Source organism: Emydura macquarii, unplaced genomic scaffold (genome assembly GCF_026122565.2).
Source record: "Emydura macquarii macquarii isolate MOO-44397 ecotype Brisbane River unplaced genomic scaffold, CSIRO-AGI_Emac_v2 contig_1451, whole genome shotgun sequence".
NCBI lineage: Eukaryota > Metazoa > Chordata > Testudines > Chelidae > Emydura > Emydura macquarii.
Genome location: NW_027131588.1, coordinates 16800510 through 16820125, shown reverse-complemented (window position 1 = coordinate 16820125; position 19616 = coordinate 16800510). Strand labels below are relative to the sequence as shown.

Here is a 19616-nt window from a genome sequence, read left to right as displayed (position 1 = left end):
CCTCCTCCTACCCGCCCAAATGTCTACCTCCCACAGTTTTGCCGGGAGGCTGCTCTGGTTGATAGGGAGTCAGGAATGCAGAAGATTTCTCCTAATGCTGATTAAAGGCCAGTGTCTTTGAAATGAGGATTGTGGGGTGGAGTGGGGAAACAGACCACTTTAACAAACATCCCTGATTAGATAGTGACAAACCAGCTGGACTTTGAGACGGTTGAGCAAGACTCCAAGGCACAGAAAACAGTCAGATGGCAGCTCTCCCCAGCATGAGAGGAGAGATAACACATGAATACTAATCTACATCAGATCACACTTTAACCCCACCATACTGAGAGCACCCTCTCAGGGCTCCGTCAGTCCCGTGTTTCCATGTATCCATGTGCACACATACGCACATATGCTTCCACCAATCAGTATATCTCCAGTTCAGTTTCAGTCACTTTATGGGCATAAGCAGGTGTACAAGTGTTGCCAAGTCTAGGGACAGAATTTACGGTGCAGACTGGGTTTTAATCTCACCTTATTGTCCATTTCTCATGTGGTGGCAGATTGTGAAATGTGAGGCAACTTCAGCCATCACATTCCTTTTCCCAAAGCTTAGGACACAGTTCTCCTTCCTTGCGTCATCATCAATATTTTATTTTATTTACATTCTTATATTAGGATAGGATGTAAAGGCCTCAATCAGTATTTGGGGCTGGGAAGGAATTATCCCCCAGGTCAGATTGAGAGAGAGACCTTGGAGGTTTATTGCTGCAGCATGGAGCGTGGGTCACTTGCTGGTTTGAACTAGAGTAAATGATGGATTCTCTGTAACCTAAAGTCTTTAAATCAAGATTTGAGGACTTCAGTAACTCAGCCAGAGGTTATGGATCTATTACAGGAGAGGGCGGGTGAGTTTCTGTGGCCTGCGATGTTCAGGAGGTCACATTAAATGATCATGATGGTCCCCATCCCTTAGAGACCCTGCTGGGACCTGTAACCACTGGGGGAGCTAAATTATTATATAGAATCACAGTAGTTAGATGTGAAAAACAGCTAATTAGATCACTGAGTCCATCTCCCTGGAAGGGCAGGATGGAGTCCCCAGGTAAGAAATGTATCAAATAATAAAGCAGATACCACAAGGCAGTTAGGGTTTTCTGGCAGTAGCTATATACCACACTCGTGATACATCCATGCTATCCTGCAAACAGGCTTATCAGGAAAGAAGTAGAGAGTGAAAGGAAGAAATAACGGGCTACATCCTCAGCTAAGGCGAATAATCACTAACTCCAATGACTTGCATGGAGTCATATTTATTTACATCAGCTTAGGGTCTGGCCCTGAATTAGCTCTAATTCTTTGTGCATTTGTGATTGTCCAAGTCCCACACCATAAGGGGTGGATGGGCCCAGTGTAGGATAGTGCTGCCTTTGTGAAGGTGCTGTCCTTTGATGAGAAGCTACAATTCCTTCAACAAGTGTCTGGCAGCGGCTGCTCATGTGAAGGTTACAGAACCCATGGCCATGGCAAAAAAAAAATAGTCGTCAGTGTCCTAGCAAACATTGCGTTGTTCAGTTAAAACAAGCTCTAACGTCCAAGGCTACTACATGTGCTCTTGCTAAGAGTATGACGTTGGTGTAATACTGTCCCTGTGCTGCACATGTCCAACCCATTGCAGTGGCCTACATGGAATATGAAAGGCCTAAGAGAAAATCAGTCTTGTCTATTGTGGTTTGACAAATTGAAACTATCAGTAATATGAGCATAGATGCCCTGGAAGCCACGTATAGAGAATTTGTGTTTTTTTTCACAGAAAAAACCTTACTAAGTGAATAATATGCACAACATAAGTTTAATCGGAAGGTTCAAGTGTGGAACGGGTCTTGTGCTGGCCTGTCCTCCTAGGGGTGAATTTCGCCTCACAAACAGAATTCTAATTTGCATACTGCCGTGCACTAAAGCAATTCAGGACTTTCATTTTACTGCACTATTACCAGCGACTCACTCCATCACTAACATTACAGACTGAGCTTCATCACTTTGCAAGGCTATTTGCTGTACAAAATAAAAGGGAACACATGCTCCTTGTCCCTAAGGGACCAAATAAGAGGGCAGCATCTCTATGGAGCTATGCCAATGTACATGAGCTGAGGATCTGTCCCTAAAATGCAAGCTCTAGCCAGGTTCACCGTAAGCATGTTCCACTGTAGGTCTTGCAGTAATTTGTTCTAAGGCTTGAAAGGGATAATGAAGATGTTGAACTGATCTGTCAAAAGAATCTTTATGAAATTTCTCACTCTCACTTGGAAAGAGACAAAACTACAAATCTTCCACGCTTGCTATGAGAAAAGAAAGTGTGAGAAAAAAAATCTGATTGGCTGGGCAAGCTTATGGTCCCTCAGCCAATCAGAGGTACTGAATAGTAATACCGCCCCAAACAGCCTGAAGAGGTGGAAAAGAAATATTGCTGAGACCTTTATACAAAGTTTGGGAGTTGAGAGATTGGACCTATTTGGCTGCAGCTACTTCACCAGACACTTCTAGCAGAGAAGGAGACACTGTCCTCAAGCAGTGAGTGCTAATAAACCACTGATTCATTTATGATTTGAATGGGGGGGAAGAAAGTATGTTTCTTTACTGTAAGTATGTGGGTTTGGTTTTGCTCCTCATGAACAGCTTTTAAGACTATGTTGTTGCTAACCAAATCAGGAAAGAAACTTATTCTTTCTTAGTTTTTCTTTTTTCTGCAATGTTCTTTCTCCTTCATCCACATTCTATAAATATAATAAGCACCTTTGATTCAGTTTTGGCTTTTTGGTTTAATTTTGTAATGCAGAGGAAGCAAATGTGAGCACATCATCCTCGTCCTTAGTTCAGGAGAGTGGATCAACTGCCTACATGTCTGTGTCCACATCACGATCTGCTACTTGGCTTAAATGGTGATTCCTGAATGAGTCGCATGTGGGAAGGTCTGGGGGGGTGCAGCTGCAGAGTGCAATCCTCTTTTTTATTCCTTGCCTGCATGTCACACAGTCAGGGCTGATGAAGTGTTACAACCTGCATTCATTGTTTAGTTTCCTCTGAAGTATTATAGCAGGGGTGCTGGTGAGAGTGGGTTTAACAGGAGGACACAGAATGTTCTTGGAAGAAGATCGTATGAAAAGAAATAACAGAAGCTGTTGGCAGAAATATTCCCTGTCTTAGCAGTGGAGTTGGACCCCTTTGAACAGAGAGGATGAGAAGAGTCATCTTCAGTAAATTGCTCAGAGCTACAGAATATGAATATGCTCCCTGGCAGCTGCTGACCCCTGCAGCTGGAATCCTCCACCTCCTAAATCACCCAAAACACGCCCCACTGTCCCCTGCTAGCAACCCAAGGATGAGAGCTCTCTAGGTGACCTGCTAGTACTTTGCACCTACTGCAGGGACAAGTGCCAACTGCCAGCACAGCAGAACCTTCCCACAATCCCTCACTCCTACTCCCGACTACCAGGGTATGGCAACACCTAAGCCACCACCACCACCACCAAGAAGAAGAAACCTGAAAATGAGTGCTCTAACCAGCCCACCTCCCAGCAGCCGGAATAGTCCCACATATGACCCAGCCATTCCCTAGTCCTCAGGACACCTGTTTCCCTGTGTCCTTCACCAGGAAGGAGATGCAGTAGCATTGCCACACAGGTTTGTGGGAGCAGAGAGGGACGTACAGAGAAGCATCCACTCCCTTCTACAGCCATAAGCTCTGCTAGCCAAGGGAAAGGGGCAGTCACAGGCCCTACCTCCTCCCACCCACTTTGGAGGAGATAATGTGATCTTAGCTAGTTTCATGCAAGGACCACCTGGTGCCAGCCCCCAAAGCAGAGGAGAAGGGGGAAAAAAGTTCCTTGCTCCCTCTCCTCTCCAAGACCCATAGATATTTAGCAGTATGTTAGCAAAACCTTACCTTACAATTTGCGATAAGAAAAGCCAAGGTGCATTTATGCCTACTACAAGATGCAGGAAACCAACACCAGGCAATCAGGTTTTTCAGGCAATTGTGAGGTGTAATCTTCCAGCCACTTGAGATAACTTGGACAATATCACTCTCTTAATCAAAAGTGCTTGCTCGTTTTCCTGAGGCAATGGCAGTCAACTGTTGATCCAGGCGTTTTTCCAGATCTGAACATTTTGCTACATTACAGCCCTCACTCCTCTTCTGTGCACAAAAGGGAACCTTCCCCTTCCATAATACATACAGAAGGGACCCCTTCTAAACCTTCCTCCTCTAGCACTTTGCAGAGGGGACCGATCCCCTAATCTACAAGCTTTAAATCTACAGTTTTGTCTTCATGCATGGGGCACGGTGCAGCGTATATACTGACTACCGTCAAAGCTGCAGTAGAAGCTGATTTGCACTGTGATGGCTTTTTTCCCTAGCAGTTATTTTGTTTTTGTAAATATGGCTGTTAATGTAATGTTCAGCATGTAGACTTGTATGTGTAAAGTTCAGTGCTTTAACCATTTCCGGATAATGTTCCCATTCAGGACAGGGTAGGTTAGTGCCCTGGCTTTCTGTCTTATGAGCACCAGAATGAACGTAGGATTGCAGTACAAGAGAGGAAAAGGGTGGCCCCCCAACATGGCTCTATGCTACTCATTTCCTATAGTCATGAACGGTTAATTCCTCACCACAACATACACAGACAGTATCTCTTGTTCCTCTAACAGCTGTGTCTCTCTGTCCCTCATACTCACTTTAGTGTGTGTTACTTTCTTCCTTCACATCTGTTTTTGTCCAAACAGCCTTTTTCATCTAAACACCTTTCCAAAAGGACACTTTGCACTGCATTCTACACTAAGCCTTCTTTGTGTCTTCTCTTAGCACTTCTTACTTGTTTTCTTTGCCATGTTTTCAGGTGATTCCCTTTCTTATCGACCCTGGACTGACAGGACTTTCCCTGCTTTTGTTCAGGAGGAACAATTTTTCTCAGGTCAATAGAATAATACAAGAATAAGCATTTTAGAGCAGTTTGCATCTTCCAAGTCTAACATACTTATTAGTGTGCCACATGTCACTCTCTGTACATGATCCACAGAGATCCATTACCGCTCTCACTGGGGAAGCCTGGTTCTGTAACTCACGCTGTAGCAACTCATGCGTTTAGCTCCTGAGGTCCCCAGTTAAATCCCTCTTGTTGGCCAAGATGCTAGTCATTGCACACACACTTATTAATATTGTTACCATTATGCAAAGGGTTAAATTTTTCACCCCAGATCTCCAACAGACAGCTGAATCAGAAATCAGAATCAGGTCTTGTACTCTGTCTGTTTGTTAGGAGCCACATTTGAAAAGGGGCTTCAGCCCCCACATCCATTGGTACACATGCAGCTTTTACTCACTCAAATCACTTTCACACTCTTTAAGCCCTACCATTTGTGTGCACAATGGTAGAATTTACTCACACAGGCCTACTTGCGCACAATTTGTGCATACAATGGGGTTTTGCGTGTGTAAATGTTGTGTGTGTACACAAGGGGTAGTGCTAAAGAATTGTGCTCACATGTAATTGGGCAGACAAGGCTGCATACCCTCAGAGAGGGCTAAGTGTTCACCACATGGCCCCTACACATTTGACATACTTTATATAAAAGAAGAGGTAAAAGACAATCATGAAAACACCTGTGCCAATTGCATCCCCTCTTTCCTGCCCCAGAACCCAGATGTTATAACACAACTGGTTTCTCTAGTTTAGGTAGGAAGCTGAGAGGCAAATGATATTCTAAACCTGAAACTGATTGATGGTAAGGTTGGAAGAAATTAATTGCTGAGGGCAGTTGTCAAGGGGAACGCACAAAGAAAGACCAGATGCTTATAGTCTGGCTTGAAGTGTAATGTGCTAACAGCACTGAAATCCTTCCCCACGTTCCCTCTCCTATCCCCCATGTGCGCCTAAACTTTAGTACATTGTGTTGTAATATTAACTGAATGCAACGTTTGTGCTGATGTCTGACACAATATTTCCCCTTTGCTTTGCTCCACTGTGCATGCTGGGGAAAGGTTTAAATTCCAACACAGCAATATTGACTTTTCATAGCCGTGTTTTTCTGGTCCAGTTGCCTCTCTGCCAGGGACTGGCTTAGACAAACAAACAGCCTTGTTTGTTTAAAGCACCAGCAAAGCGTGCTGGAAAGCTCTGCAGAACATTCTGTGTAGCTGCTATGCGGTGTCTGATTTTGTGCATCTTCTGTATTTTTTTCCCCTTGTTGTTGCTCTTCTCTCCCGCCCCCCCTCCATTTTTTAGAAGTTACATGTTGTGAACAATTACAATAAACAGAAAAATAACACTTATAGGCCAGATCTTCAGCTGGTGTAAATCAGCACAGCTCCACAATGATGATTTACAGCAGCTGAGGATGTGGCCCATGACTAGAAATGACCAGCCTTTCTCCATTAAGCAGAGGAGGTGCAACTGGCTGGCAGATTAAAAATATTGACAAAAATCAGTAGCAGAGCCATGCATAGATGCTATGTCTCCTGCGTTCCAGTCCAGTTTCCTGTCTACTGGACCATGCTCTCTCTAGGCCTTTGTAATTTCTGTTGATACATTGATGGAAGCCTATTCTTCAGGAGGCAGCCATGGTTGAGCAAAGCCAATAATGGACCAGGTTCTGCCACCCTTGCTCATAATGAGCAGTACTACTGCCTGAGTAGCACTTCTGAATTCAATGCGACTGCTCTCAAAGAACATATTGCTAAGGGTCAGAGTGGCAGAATCTGGTGATAGTTCACTAACTCTACCCACCAAAATAAATGAACGTTTCTGTACTCCTTGGTTTGGTTTTGTTGCACATCCATTCATCGTTAGCATTTTGAAGGGATATTTGCATAAAACCAGGAACTTTCATCTGCTCTTTCAACTCATCTCTGTTTGATATCAGGCTCCTTTGTTTATTTTTGCCATTTGCTGTGGACGGGCACATGATGGCTCATTAGTTTCTGGCAGCAACAGAGTATGGCTTTAGAAGCTGAAACTCAAAAGTGAGGTTCCAACTGGCTGGGGTGGGGGGCTTTTTGTTATGCCATCACTTCCAAAATTGACCAGCTAACGGATCATCACTAAGCAGGTATATATAGCATCTGGAAATCACCAGGCCTTGATCTGACTTCCAGCAAAACCATACTGTGATTCACAGCTGTCTTCCACACAGTCACAATGCCTCAGAGAGAGCTAACTGCTCATCTGTTACATTACCTCATTGTCTCCCTCAACAGGCAGATTCCACCTACTGCATCACAAATTTCCTTGCCATATGCACAGGGCATAGATATAATGTTCCAACCCCTTTCCGAGACCTCAGAACGGGAGGGGGGGGTGGGATATCTAAATATATGTTTTCCTCTGGGAGTATCCTGTACTGAGGGTCCAGAACATTAAGGACCAGCTTGTACACCCCACACATAGGGAATACTTAAAGTGAATGGGACTGTTCATGTGAATTGCTGCTCGTTGATCTGAGTAAGGGTGCTACAGATGGGCCCTAAGATTTACAGTAGTGCTACTGAAGTGTTTTGAGCTATTATCCATCAGTGCTAGCACTTGGTTGGCAGTATTTTAGGGAACCAAAGAGTGTGCTAAAAGCTGATCTGCACGAAGTCCCATGGAAAACAGTGGGGTTCAAGGATTGGTGCCTAAGCACGTAACTTAGAGAATTAAATGGGAGAGGGCATGTCTAACAGGTAGGTGTATGCAGTTCCACTCACCCCAGTGGCAAAGTCTGTCATCTGCTCATGGCATTGCAGGAGTCTTCACTTCTTCCACCCCTTGTTGATTGCTTCTTTGACCCTGCAATGGTCTGTTTGTGCCCATGACTTAGCTCTCCAAAGTCATGTCCAGTTCGGACCCCTTTTAGGATAACAACAGATCCTTTCACCCCTCTCAGCCCATCCTCTGGGCTCACTGCTCAGCCCCATCCTGATCTCAGTAATCCTTGTGTTGGGACTTTTATACCCCTTCCTTGGGGCTGATGAGGGAGCACAGACCCACTCTCTACTCTGGATTCCAGCCCAGAGACCCTATGTCAGCGGTTCCCAACCTGTGATCCGCGAGGCTACTACAGGGGGTCCGCGGAAAAGAAAAATAACAACATCCTCACCAAGGAAATGTACAATTTCAAATAAAATTAGTAGCATGAGGTGGTCAGTGAAATGTTTGGAGATTGAAAAGGGGTCCACAGACTCGAGAAGGTTGGGAACCGCTGCCCTGTGTTGAGCAGCTGGGTCTGCTTCTTCCAGTGGTGCAGTCCTAAACTGCAGTGTCACCCTACCAGCCTGGCTCTCTAACCCCACCCCCACAATGCTCTAACTCTGCTCCCGTGCTGTGGGAGGCAAGGCACTGTGGCATACTCAACACCACGACACCATTCAGATGTGCTGCTATTTCCCTGGGCTACTTCCTACCTCTGAGCTCCCGGTGCCGTTTCCCAGCAGGCTGTGGTTAACACAGCCTCTCCTCTGGTTCCCAGGCTTCTCCGTAGGTCTTGCCACCTCCCTGTTCCCGCTCTGGAACATTGACCCCTAGCACTGCCTTGCTGGGCCTTGTCTTTTTCCAAGACACTCACCACCAAGTATAACTCAATCTCAGAGGCCTCTTTAGACAACCTTCACCAGACCCTTCTCAGAGAGAAGGAACACCCTCCCTCCCTCATCTTTCTGATTCACTTCTTCTCTCTCTACATCCTCCTTCCTGACCTTTCACAGCAGGGGTCACGAATGGTACTTAAGCCACCAGAACAGGATTAGCTGGGGAACAGCTGGTAGGTCATAGGCAAGGCTGAGTCGGCCTCACCTTAAAGGCTCCACCAGTCTGTAACAGCAGGGAACTGGACAGGGAGTCAGGAAACTGGGGGTCTATTACTGGCTTAGGCACTGATCTGCTTGGTGACAGTGGGCAAGTCACTGCTTCTGTGTTATCCCACCACAATTTGCCTGTTTAGAATTTAAGATGCATGGGGCAGGGACTGTCTCTCGCTATGCATTTGTATGGCGCCTAATATTGGTTGGGCCGAAAGGACTGTAATACAAATAATTAACAACTATAATAATAATAATAATAATAATAAATAATCAGAGTAGGGATCTATCTTCTTCTTAAGAGCTTTTTAAAGGATGGATTTGACAGATAGGTGAGGCCATGAGGCCAGGAAGGACCCGGGTTACAGATGTGTGATCACAGGAATATACAGTGTAAGCATTACTGTAGAATACTGGCCTACTTCTCTATATAGGTTTCTAGGAAGTATTTTTTTTGGGGGGGGGCAGTGATACTTCTCATTCTCCACCTAAAAAACAAACCCAAGGTGTCAGGTGTGTTCTCCTCCCTTATTCAAAACTTAATAAGATCATACATCTCTTTTGCAATCCATCGGCAATCCAAGATCTTATACCAAGCAGGCATTAGGATTATTTCATCTCACACTTGATTTGCTTTCCTGTGAACCAGAACAAACACCTCATACAGTTCTGAGAGGAGCCCCAGGCATAGAAATTACAGACAAAGCAGAAAAGAAGGGGTGAGCAAGCACAGAGCCACACTAGCAAATATTGACATGGCAGGCTAGGGAAGAGGAGGAGGGGTTTGTTAGCAGACAATGTACTTATGTGGAAGATAAGAGAACTCAAAGTTACTTAAGAGCAAAGTACAAAATTTGTTTTGGAAAGAACTATGCGTGTCAGCAATTAACGTGTGTTACTTTGTCTCTGATTTTAATGGTTTAAATACAGGCTTGGCAGGATTCAATTTTTTTTTCTAATTGTGAGAGATAATATCAATATTTATTTTAAAGATTTTTTTTTTTTTTACCAATTTAAATTTTGAGTTGTGGGAAATTATGGAGGGGTGGGAGTCAGTCAATAACTATTTAATGGCAGTAGGAGTTGAGATTCAAAAAATTAAAACTTTATACCCATTAAAAAACAAATTGACAATATCACATGTCAAAATATACAAAGTAAAATATCCTTCAAATCAAACTCTAAAGCTCTCAAACAGCATTTTTCTTGCTTTGCCGATCTGTAAATTTCGATTATTATGGATGGAAATATCTTTCAGTCAGTTTCTGAGTGTACCATGAAATCAACATTTGCTGATAAAGATCTAATCCTTCCAAACCTATTTACCTAACTGCCTTTGGGCCTGAGCAAGTCCAGTTAGAAACAAAAATCTACTCTTGGATTCCTTTCCCCAAAGAGGCTCAGTGAGGACATTTACCAGTAGCTGCTGCAGTCTACCTTGCTGTCACATGGAGACAACTTGCAAAGGAGAAAAACTTGAGCCGGATTTCCAGACCCTGCCTGGAATGGACCTTTGTTGCAGCCTCTGGAGAGAAAAAGAGACTGAACTGGTATTATTTGTGCCCACATGGAATGGCCTTTACATGGCAACCTCTGGGAGAGAAGAAGAGCCTGAACTGGATTCAGTGCACACTAACGTGGACTCTTGTTCCAAGATCTGAAAGGAAGGAGGGTCTAATGGTTAATATACTGGAGCCAAGTGCTGCCACAGACTTCCTGTGTACCCCTGGGCAAGTCACTTAGCCTCTCTGTATCTTCTCCATCTGTAGATGAGGATAATGGCACTTCCCTACCTCCCATGGATGTTGTGAGGATGAATACATTAAAGATTGTGAGGCATTCTGATACTATGCTAAGGAAGGGGGGGGGGGCGTATAAGTATCTAGATAGATAGATGTCCAAGAATATAGAGAACCTCAATCTCACCAGAAGGATGAGATTGTTGTGTCTGTATCCCATCAATGTGATTGTACAAACACTATCCACTGTATAACTCAGCTTGGAACAATGGGTCTCTATGTGTCTCTTCCATAATAGCCATCATGACCCACCAATTTCCAGCGCTGACTCCGGAGCAGAAAAAGGCCCTGTCTGACATAGCTCGGAGGATAGTGGCTCCAGGGAAGGGGATCCTGGCTGCGGATGAGTCTGTGGGTGAGTTGAACCATTATTGATATTTCTTAGTGTCCTTCAAGCCATTTTTGCTCTTGAAATAATTTGAGATACCTGGGAGGAATAAATGAATCCCCATCTTTCTTCAGGAGTGAGTGGTCCATCAGGGCAGGGTTGGGGTCCATAGACAAAACGGTAAGGGCATGGGCTGAGGAGAGAAGCCTGAGGAGAAAAGCTGAGGAGAGAAGCTGAGCAGAGAAGCATGGGCTGAGGAGAGAAGCACAGACAGAGAAGCCCTAATTCTCAATTACTCCATCCTTGCAATTATACAAGATAAGTGAAAGGACAATCATGCCCAATATCTTGCTCTTTGACCACTCTTGCTAGGTACTATGGGGAACAGACTGCAGAGGATCAAGGTAGAGAACACAGAGGAAAATCGCCGGGCTTTCCGAGAGATGCTCTTTTCTTCCGATACCTCCATCAATCAGAGCATTGGAGGAGTGATCTTTTTCCACGAGACCCTCTATCAGAAGGACAGCAGTGGAAAGCTGTTCCCAGATGTTATCAAGGACAAGGGCATTGTGGTGGGAATAAAGGTGAATATCCCCGAGGTCCCTGCTGGCACAATACCAGAGTCCTTCGCAGTGTTAACTGTGTGCACAGGCTGGGATCTCTCTGACAAGCAATGCTTTTTTTAATTCTGACACCATTCTCTGCATTACCCCTCCAATACTATCAGCCAAAGCACATCTACAGCCACTGATCCTGAACTGTTTCATCCAGAAAATTTCTCCTCCCTCTAGGGCTCCTGCTTCATCGCCTCCAGCCCCTTGTCCTCAAGACTCTTGCTCCCATCCTCACCAGTGACTCTCCCCAGCTAACTAGAGTTCTTGGATTGTTCTCTCCAGCAATTCTGATCCCCACTCCCATTGCTCTTGTGTTGTTCTCTCCTGCAATTTCCCCATTCCTTGCACTTTTTCCCCTCGGTCTCCTCCAATGTCTCTGCCCACTGAGCTCCTGCACTTTGTGTTACAATGACTCCTGCTGGTGAAGGTAGAGGAGTCTGTACTAGTTCAGCGGCAGAAAGTATACTGATCTGTTAATTGTTAACACTTCTTGCTTTCAATGTACCTCCATAGCTAGATAAAGGCACAGCCCCGCTGGCAGGAACAAATGGAGAAACCACCATTCAAGGTGAGACATTTCCTCTAAGCCCTCAGGGTGGCACTTCCTGATGAGGAGAGATTTAAATGACTGGAGTATTTAGGGCTCAGTTATGGTTCTTAAAGTGAAAGTCACAGGGGGTGGGGAGAAGAAGGTGCACTACACAAGCAGCAGTGGCTGGAAGCAATGTTCTTACAGAGGGCAGGAGCGGAATAGTGCCTCCAAAGACACTGAGGAGGGTGGGGGAAATGTGCTCATTGGCACCCATTGCTACACAGTCAGACAAGGTGTAATGCAGTCCTCCACCACCACAGACCCCCAGACAGCACACAGAGAGCAGCCTCTCCCTGCCCAGAAACGTCCCTTTTGGCTTGATTGAGCACTACCAGCAGAACCAATGCCAACAGGGTAATCAGTTACAAGAGCACCTAGTCTTCATGCTTCAGGGTGTAAAGCTGATCACCAGCTAGGATCAGGAAGGATTTATTTCCCCCTACAAGTTAACATTATATGGTTGTTTATGTGCATTTTGGGGTGTGGAATTAGGTATGAGTAGTGGTCATTTTCCCCTGAAGTATCAGGGTATTACACAGTCAGGAGTTCAGATTTGATGGTCTAGTGCTCTGATCTGGTACAGCAGTTCCTGTTTCTAACATTATGGGTTCTACATTATTACTGTCCCAGAGGCTTTGCTAACCACAGATTATACCCAGAGTTTCCCCAGTTACCATCTTAGCTCTGTCAACTAGGAACCATGTTCCCTGGCTACTAATGGTAACACTGTGATCACCCATTGCATTGGGCATGCCCGAGTGGGGGCATTTTGCAAGAAGCAAGAGCCCCATGCCCTTGAATAGTCTGCACAAGGACCACACAATAGCAGTCTCCATGAGAAGGAGTTGCTCACCCCTTCTCCTGCTAGCCAGCAAATCCTACAAAAGGAGGCAGAAGCCACAGGCCACCTCCACAGGGTTGTGTAGAGAACACAAAATTCAGCCCTGACCACATAGATCTGCAGGCTTTAAACAAGGCACCTTCCTTTCCTTTTAATACCTGCAGGGCTGGATGGGCTCGCTGAGCGCTGCGCCCAATATAAGAAGGATGGCGTTGACTTTGGCAAGTGGCGTGCTGTGCTGAAGATCACAGACACAACTCCCTCCACTCTCGCCATCCAGGAGAATGCCACCACGCTGGCACGCTACGCCAGCATCTGCCAGCAGGTATAAATGCTCAGTGTGTGTGTGAAATAGTTCCTTCCCTTCCCTGTGATGTGGCAATAAGTTGTCCCCTTTCTTAGTCTCTTTCGAAATAGCTCCCATATGTTTTTAAAAGAGGCCTCTTTGTAAATCATACTGAAAGAGTCTTTTGGTAACTTCTCTTTTCTGGTAGTTCTTCTTGCTTTACTACCCCTTTATTCCTGCTAGGGGAGTCTCTCCTCAAGACCTCCACGGACTTCTTTGTTTTTCCATTCTTAGCATGGGTTGGTGCCCATTGTAGAACCAGAAATCCTACCCGATGGAGACCATGACCTCCAGCGCTGTCAGTATGTTACAGAGAAGGTATGAATCTTACCTATCAGACATGTCCCATTTTCATCAGCATAATAATACTTAGTTCTTAAACAGACCTTTGCATCCATAAGTCTCAAAACACTTTATCGCCCATTTTAGATGGGCGAGAGGGAGGAGGGGGGAAGGGAAGGGAATGAGGCACCAAAAGGTTAAGTGAGTTGCCCAAGGTCACAGAGCAAATAAGTGACATTATACCCCAACCACGAGACCACCCTCTTTCTCTTCTGAGAAGGGCTCATCTAAGAGGAGAGGTGTCATCCAGGTTTCCACTGCCATTCCATATTTTGTAACTTTCCCATCCCAGAGCAAGGTAGCTTTGAGGGGCTAAAGCCAAAAAGTCCATGGAGAGTGAATTCCTCTATCATCCCAGGGAACAAATACTTCTCCATAGCAGGTTTGTTGGGCTTGTTGGTAAAGTGATGGGGGGGAGGAGGATGAAGCCCAGCATGGATAAAACATAGACAGTGAATTCCCCTCTCACCCCAGGAATCGGTTGTCCCTCTACAGAAGATTTGGGGATTGGGGTCCCACTGGTGAATCAGAATGGGAAGGAAGCCCAGCATTGAGCAAACATGAACAACTACTGAATAATCATTTTTCCCAGGTCCTGGCTGCTGTCTACAAGGCCCTGAATGATCATCATGTCTACCTGGAGGGAACATTGTTGAAACCCAATATGGTGACTGCTGGGCATTCCTGCCCCAAGAAATATACCCCTCAGGAGGTAGCCATGGCAACAGTCACTGCCCTCCATCGTACTGTTCCTGCTGCTGTTCCTGGTAACTCCTCATTCATTACTATCCATTGCTACTTGCAGATTCAAGGATCATCTGTCCAGTGCCTCAAACTCTTATTGGGGTTGTTTGTAGGACCTATCATGATTTGAAACCATCAAGTCTCATGTACTGAGATGCAATAAGACCTTGGGAGGTCAGCCCACCATATCTCCCTTGTTAGTCTAAAATATATGACTCAGTTTGCTTCCATTTAATGACCTGTTCTTTTATCAGGGGACTGGCTTGTGTGGTTGTTAATAGATTTTAAAAGAATGTGTTGCATCTCCAGTTATCAGCCGACACCAGTGATAAGTTTGGCTGGGCACCATATGCAATCTCACTTAAGACTGATAGGATGCAATATTTATGGATATACAGTTGACCTCGTTCTTTCCAGTGAGAAAACAGTGATTTGTGATATGTGATTCTTTCTTATGTTTCCACTGCCCTGACTACAAGAATTGGCTTCATCTCAGAATATCAGAGTAAATCAAGGGACTCTAATCTTTTAGGTCTTTTTCTTTTCCTCCTGCAGGAATCTGCTTCCTGTCTGGAGGCCAAAGTGAAGAGGAAGCGTCTATCAATCTTAGTGCCATCAACCAGTGCCCTTTGCCCAAACCCTGGAAGCTGACCTTCTCATATGGACGGGCTCTGCAGGCATCAGCACTTGCTGCATGGTCTGGCAAACCTGAGAACAAGAAGGCTACACAGGACGCATTCTGTAAACGGGCACAGGTATGGGACCTTCACTTGGTCATCATGACTGAGCCGACTCCAGACCACCCAGTTCTAAGTTCAGGTCTTTACAAGAGCCATCACTCTACTTCAGAGAGATACTGTGCAACACATGGTGTGATAAATGGGGAGGTTCCCCAGGTTTTAAAGAGTGTTGTTGCTTTGATCCATCCTTGTGTTTCATGTTCATCTGAGGATGTTTCTTTCTTGATTTTGGTTCTTGGCTGGCAACCCTGCACACAAATCTAACATAGGAGGCAGCAGCGCGAGCTTCTCCCCCGCCACCCTAATAATAGTCCTCAAACATATTCTGGAGACATCTGTAGGAAGAAGTGGGTGGTTTATTCTCCTTACCCAGTCAGTCTTTGGTCTCTTTGCTGAGACTGCAACTAGGGTGCTAATTAAAGGTAATTTCTGTGGATGGTTTTATAATATGGGTTAATACCCACTGGAAATTTGTCTGAGATGCTTGGCTCATTTTATATAGGCCAACACACAGCTATCAGATAGAAGTAACTTTTGGTCACTACCATCCTGCCTTAGAACTATAACTCTTTATCCTATTATTTGTTTCCTAAATTCTCCAATCCCCTCTTGTAAATTGTGTTTGGGAATTCCCACAACACTCCCTCTTTCTCTGTGTTCTTTTCTTCTCCCTGTTTTTTCTTACTCTCTTCTCTAGGTAACTGTTTCTCCCTCCTTTTTTTTTTTTTTTTTTTTTCAGATTAACGGGTTGGCGTCCAAAGGACAATATATTGTCTCTGGGAAGAGTGATGCAGCTGCGACACAGTCCCTTTTCACTGCCAGCTACACCTACTAAGGCATGGGAACACACTGCTACTCTGTCCCTCCTGGTGGTTAGCAGGAGGGGACTGAAATAGGAAAAATCCTAATCCTTTAAAGGAAACCGGAAATCATGTGGATTCAAACTATTGGCTCCACTGCACACTTTAATCCTAAAATGTAGGGAGAAAATCACCTCATTTTATCCAAGAAAATGGTACCTGTTTTACAAACTTAGCTCCTACTACCATTGATAATTTACCAAATTGCTCTTTTCTCCCCAAGGGTGGTTTTCTACTTTGCTCCCCAGAAACATGGGAATGCAGGCATCAATTTTCACCCCATGCCATCAATTTTCTCAATTTACTACCAAATAAAGTACATGTCCCCTCCAAAACCACACTCAGGAGATGGAGAGAGAACACTAGACTCCTGTATTACACAATCTAACTATATTCAATCTATGGGCTGTGAATAAAGTATCTGCAACTGTGAAATTATATGTATCTGATAAATCTTAATTCTGCGTGAAAGTTTAATTCTCTCTCACATGCACACATGTACACCTTTGGTTTACTCTCAACTGCTTATTGAATTTTATGTGCACAAACTAAACCAGACAAAATATTGCCCATGAACTGCCAATGAGATCAAAAGGAAATTCTGCATTATTGATAATGACTTGGACCTTTATCCTGCAAACTGAGTTCAAAGGTCTTCCAGGGGAGCTATGTGGCACAGGTTTTTGGGTCATGGCCATAGATAATTAAAGCTACCTCCAACGACTGTGTCCAGAGAATCCTTCTATTCAGTTTTATGCTGAGCCTGGTACATATTGGAACAGGACTTTGAGAGCTGAGTTAGTGATGTGTGAATAATACCTAACTCTTAGATGGCACTTTTCATCCAGAGATCTCAAAGCACTTTACAAAGGAAATAAACATTGCTATCCCCATTTTACAGACTGGGGAATCTGAAACACAGAGACTAAGTGATTTGTCCAAAGTTATTCAGCACACCAGGACTACAGTCCCCAGGCTATGCTCTACCCACTAGGTCCTACTACCTCTTAGATAGTGATCCAAGGCACACATGCTCAATAAATTTGTAGTCACTGTCATATTCCGGGGTGCAATCCAGACCAGTGAGGGGTTGTATCTCAGGCTGCTCTGTAACCTGGATGCCTCACAATGCTTTACTGTTGTACTTCCCAACCTGAGCTGCTCACAGTCTGTCAGCATGCAGGTCACACGCCTTGAGGATCTGTATACAGTTGCAGTCCTGGTCCAGCAGCTCTGACCCCAGCAGTCTGTCAGCAACACACCAGTTGGCTTCCAACAGCCTTGGTTACTACTTGCAGGGTGACCCCAACACATTCCCAGTCCCAATTTTTCCAAAAAACGTGTTCTGTACTGTCCCACCCTTTCCTGGACAGTTCAGATATTAAAGGTTTGTTGCTTCCATAAAGAGTCAATATTCAACAGTTTGCTACTTTAACTGGAGTTACCGAACAGTTCAGTCTAAACACAGCACTGGATTGGTTTAGATTTTAAAAAATAAAACAGGTTTATTAACAAAAGAAGATAGGATTTTAAGTGAAGTCAAGTATGAGAGAGAAAGTCAGAAATGGTTGTAAGCAAATAAAAGTGAAAACATGCATCTAAAAGTCTAAAACTTAATCTTACAAGTTTTGGTTCCTGGCTTTGTTCAAGATCGCCTCTCTCACCTACAGTCTTCCAGCAAGATGGTGACTGATCCTTTCCTTGGTCAGGATCTCTCCCCAAGACCCAAAGATATTGGTGCCTTTGTTTTCTTAGGTGAAAGAGAGAGAGATCACTTGGGGTTCCCTGCCTCTTTCTTTTATAGGTCAGTGAACCTATGAAGTGGATTTTTCTGAAGATTAGCTCTCAAAGCAAAGATTATTCAAATAGCAAAGGAGGCAATATGAAATCAGGTGGTAAAGGAGGCACCTTTTTCCCATCTGTGTTTGCTGAAATGCAAATTTGCTTTATCTTCTGTCAATTCCTCTCCCTGATGTCTCCAGAACCCTGTTTACTACTTATATGTAAATTGAGGTAAACACACATTCCTCTGTTTAGGATAGACCTGTTTAACAACCTTTGCCTAGGCAAGGTTTTGAATGTGCGCTAACAACATCACATAGAGGGATTTCAGAACTTCACATATAATGTTGCTACAAACGTTTCACCATGATATTACTGACCAGTGAATTATTAGTTTTTAAAGGATACATCACAAGGCATATTTTATACAAAGATTATTACAATAACCTGTAGGGTCCAAATATGTGGTGCTTTTGGTCACAGTCTCTCTATGTAACTCGTTGTGTGAAATATAACAGTACCTTTCTTCCCATAAAAGATTACATTTCTCTGCAAAGTGTTCCCAAGACTGAAAAACATCACTACCATTCAAAAGTGAATGCTGCAACTATTTTAACTCCTGCTCCTTTGCTGGGCAGCCCAGCCAGTGATGAATGCTGGGTTACAGTCAGCCCTAGAATATGTGGCAATGTATAATGCACCATCCACATTGCCTGCTGGCTCTATTCTAATCATCCCAACTAGGGCCTTCTGTTAACCTAATGCACTGCTGAGTCAGTAGGCTGAACAAAGGGATTTAATGAGTGAGCACATGCCCCACATATATACCCAGGAACCAAGGCATGGCTGATACAACGGTCCAGGCTTGCCAGCTATAACAGCACTTCAATATTGTCACTGCAATCATTCAAAAAAATCATGAGTCAGGCCCAAATGATGAGATAGACCTAAAAACAATGAGATTTTAAAAATACACGTTGGGTTCTTTATAGTTGCCTTCAGCTTTTTTAGTATTTAGGGTGTACTTGGCCACATTTTCCAGCTTTTCTCCATGATCATGAAACTTAAAAAAACCCCAAAAAACCCAAAACCTGAAAGTTTACATTCCCATGTGATCATTTCTCTGGATCAAGAGCTGGGGCTTTATTAAAAATGTTTTTAAAGCCTCCACAAAACTCATAATAAAATCGGGAGATTTGGCAATACCAGTGTCTATTACCACCCCCTAGTGGTGGATTAGTAGCTCATGGAAATCAGACCTCTAGTTTGTTGCCTGTGGGGCTTTATTGGAATACAGTGCTCAGAAATCACAATACAACTTGCACCCCTCAGCAGGGATCTCCCCAGACCGTATATGTTTCTTACAATCCCCTGGGCCCCATTGCCAAGCCTCCATCCCTATCGCAGCAGTGGCCACACAAGGATCCTTCCCTAAGATGTGAACATGTGGACTCTGTACCACGTGTCATTCTGCACCATGACTACCACACCGAGGGCAGCATCTCTCCATCCAGCATTCGCCAGGCATTTCTGGTGTGTTCCCACCACCGCAAAGGGCAGCAGCCCCACGGCCCTGTGTGCCCGTATCTATCCGAGTGTGTGGTGCGTGTGCACATACATGTATACATACATACGTAAATGGACTTGTACAGTGTGTGCATGCGTGTGCAGATAGCCACACGTACATGTGTGGTGGGACTATGAGTGTGTGTGTCTATACATGTGCATGAGTGTGCATCTATAGCCGTGCAAGGGTCTGGGTCTAGCTATTTGTGTATAGCTGCACATGCACGCGTGTGTGTGGTTTGCGTGTCTC

General features: G+C 44.5%; 2 protein-coding genes across 2 annotated transcripts in view; one reads left to right on the top strand and one right to left on the bottom strand.

The window, feature by feature from the left end:
• Positions 1-19616, bottom strand: part of RNF20 (ring finger protein 20) — a 69727-nt gene that overhangs the window by 49595 nt on the left and 516 nt on the right. The window lies entirely within an intron of this gene.
• Positions 2419-16477, top strand: ALDOB (aldolase, fructose-bisphosphate B). Its single transcript, XM_067553255.1, has 9 exons — positions 2419-2553; positions 10850-10966; positions 11312-11523; positions 12067-12121; positions 13151-13311; positions 13567-13650; positions 14267-14441; positions 14974-15173; positions 15898-16477. Exons 2-9 carry the CDS (start codon positions 10855-10857, stop codon positions 15991-15993), a joined length of 1095 nt encoding a protein of 364 aa, XP_067409356.1. The 5' UTR covers positions 2419-2553; positions 10850-10854; the 3' UTR covers positions 15994-16477.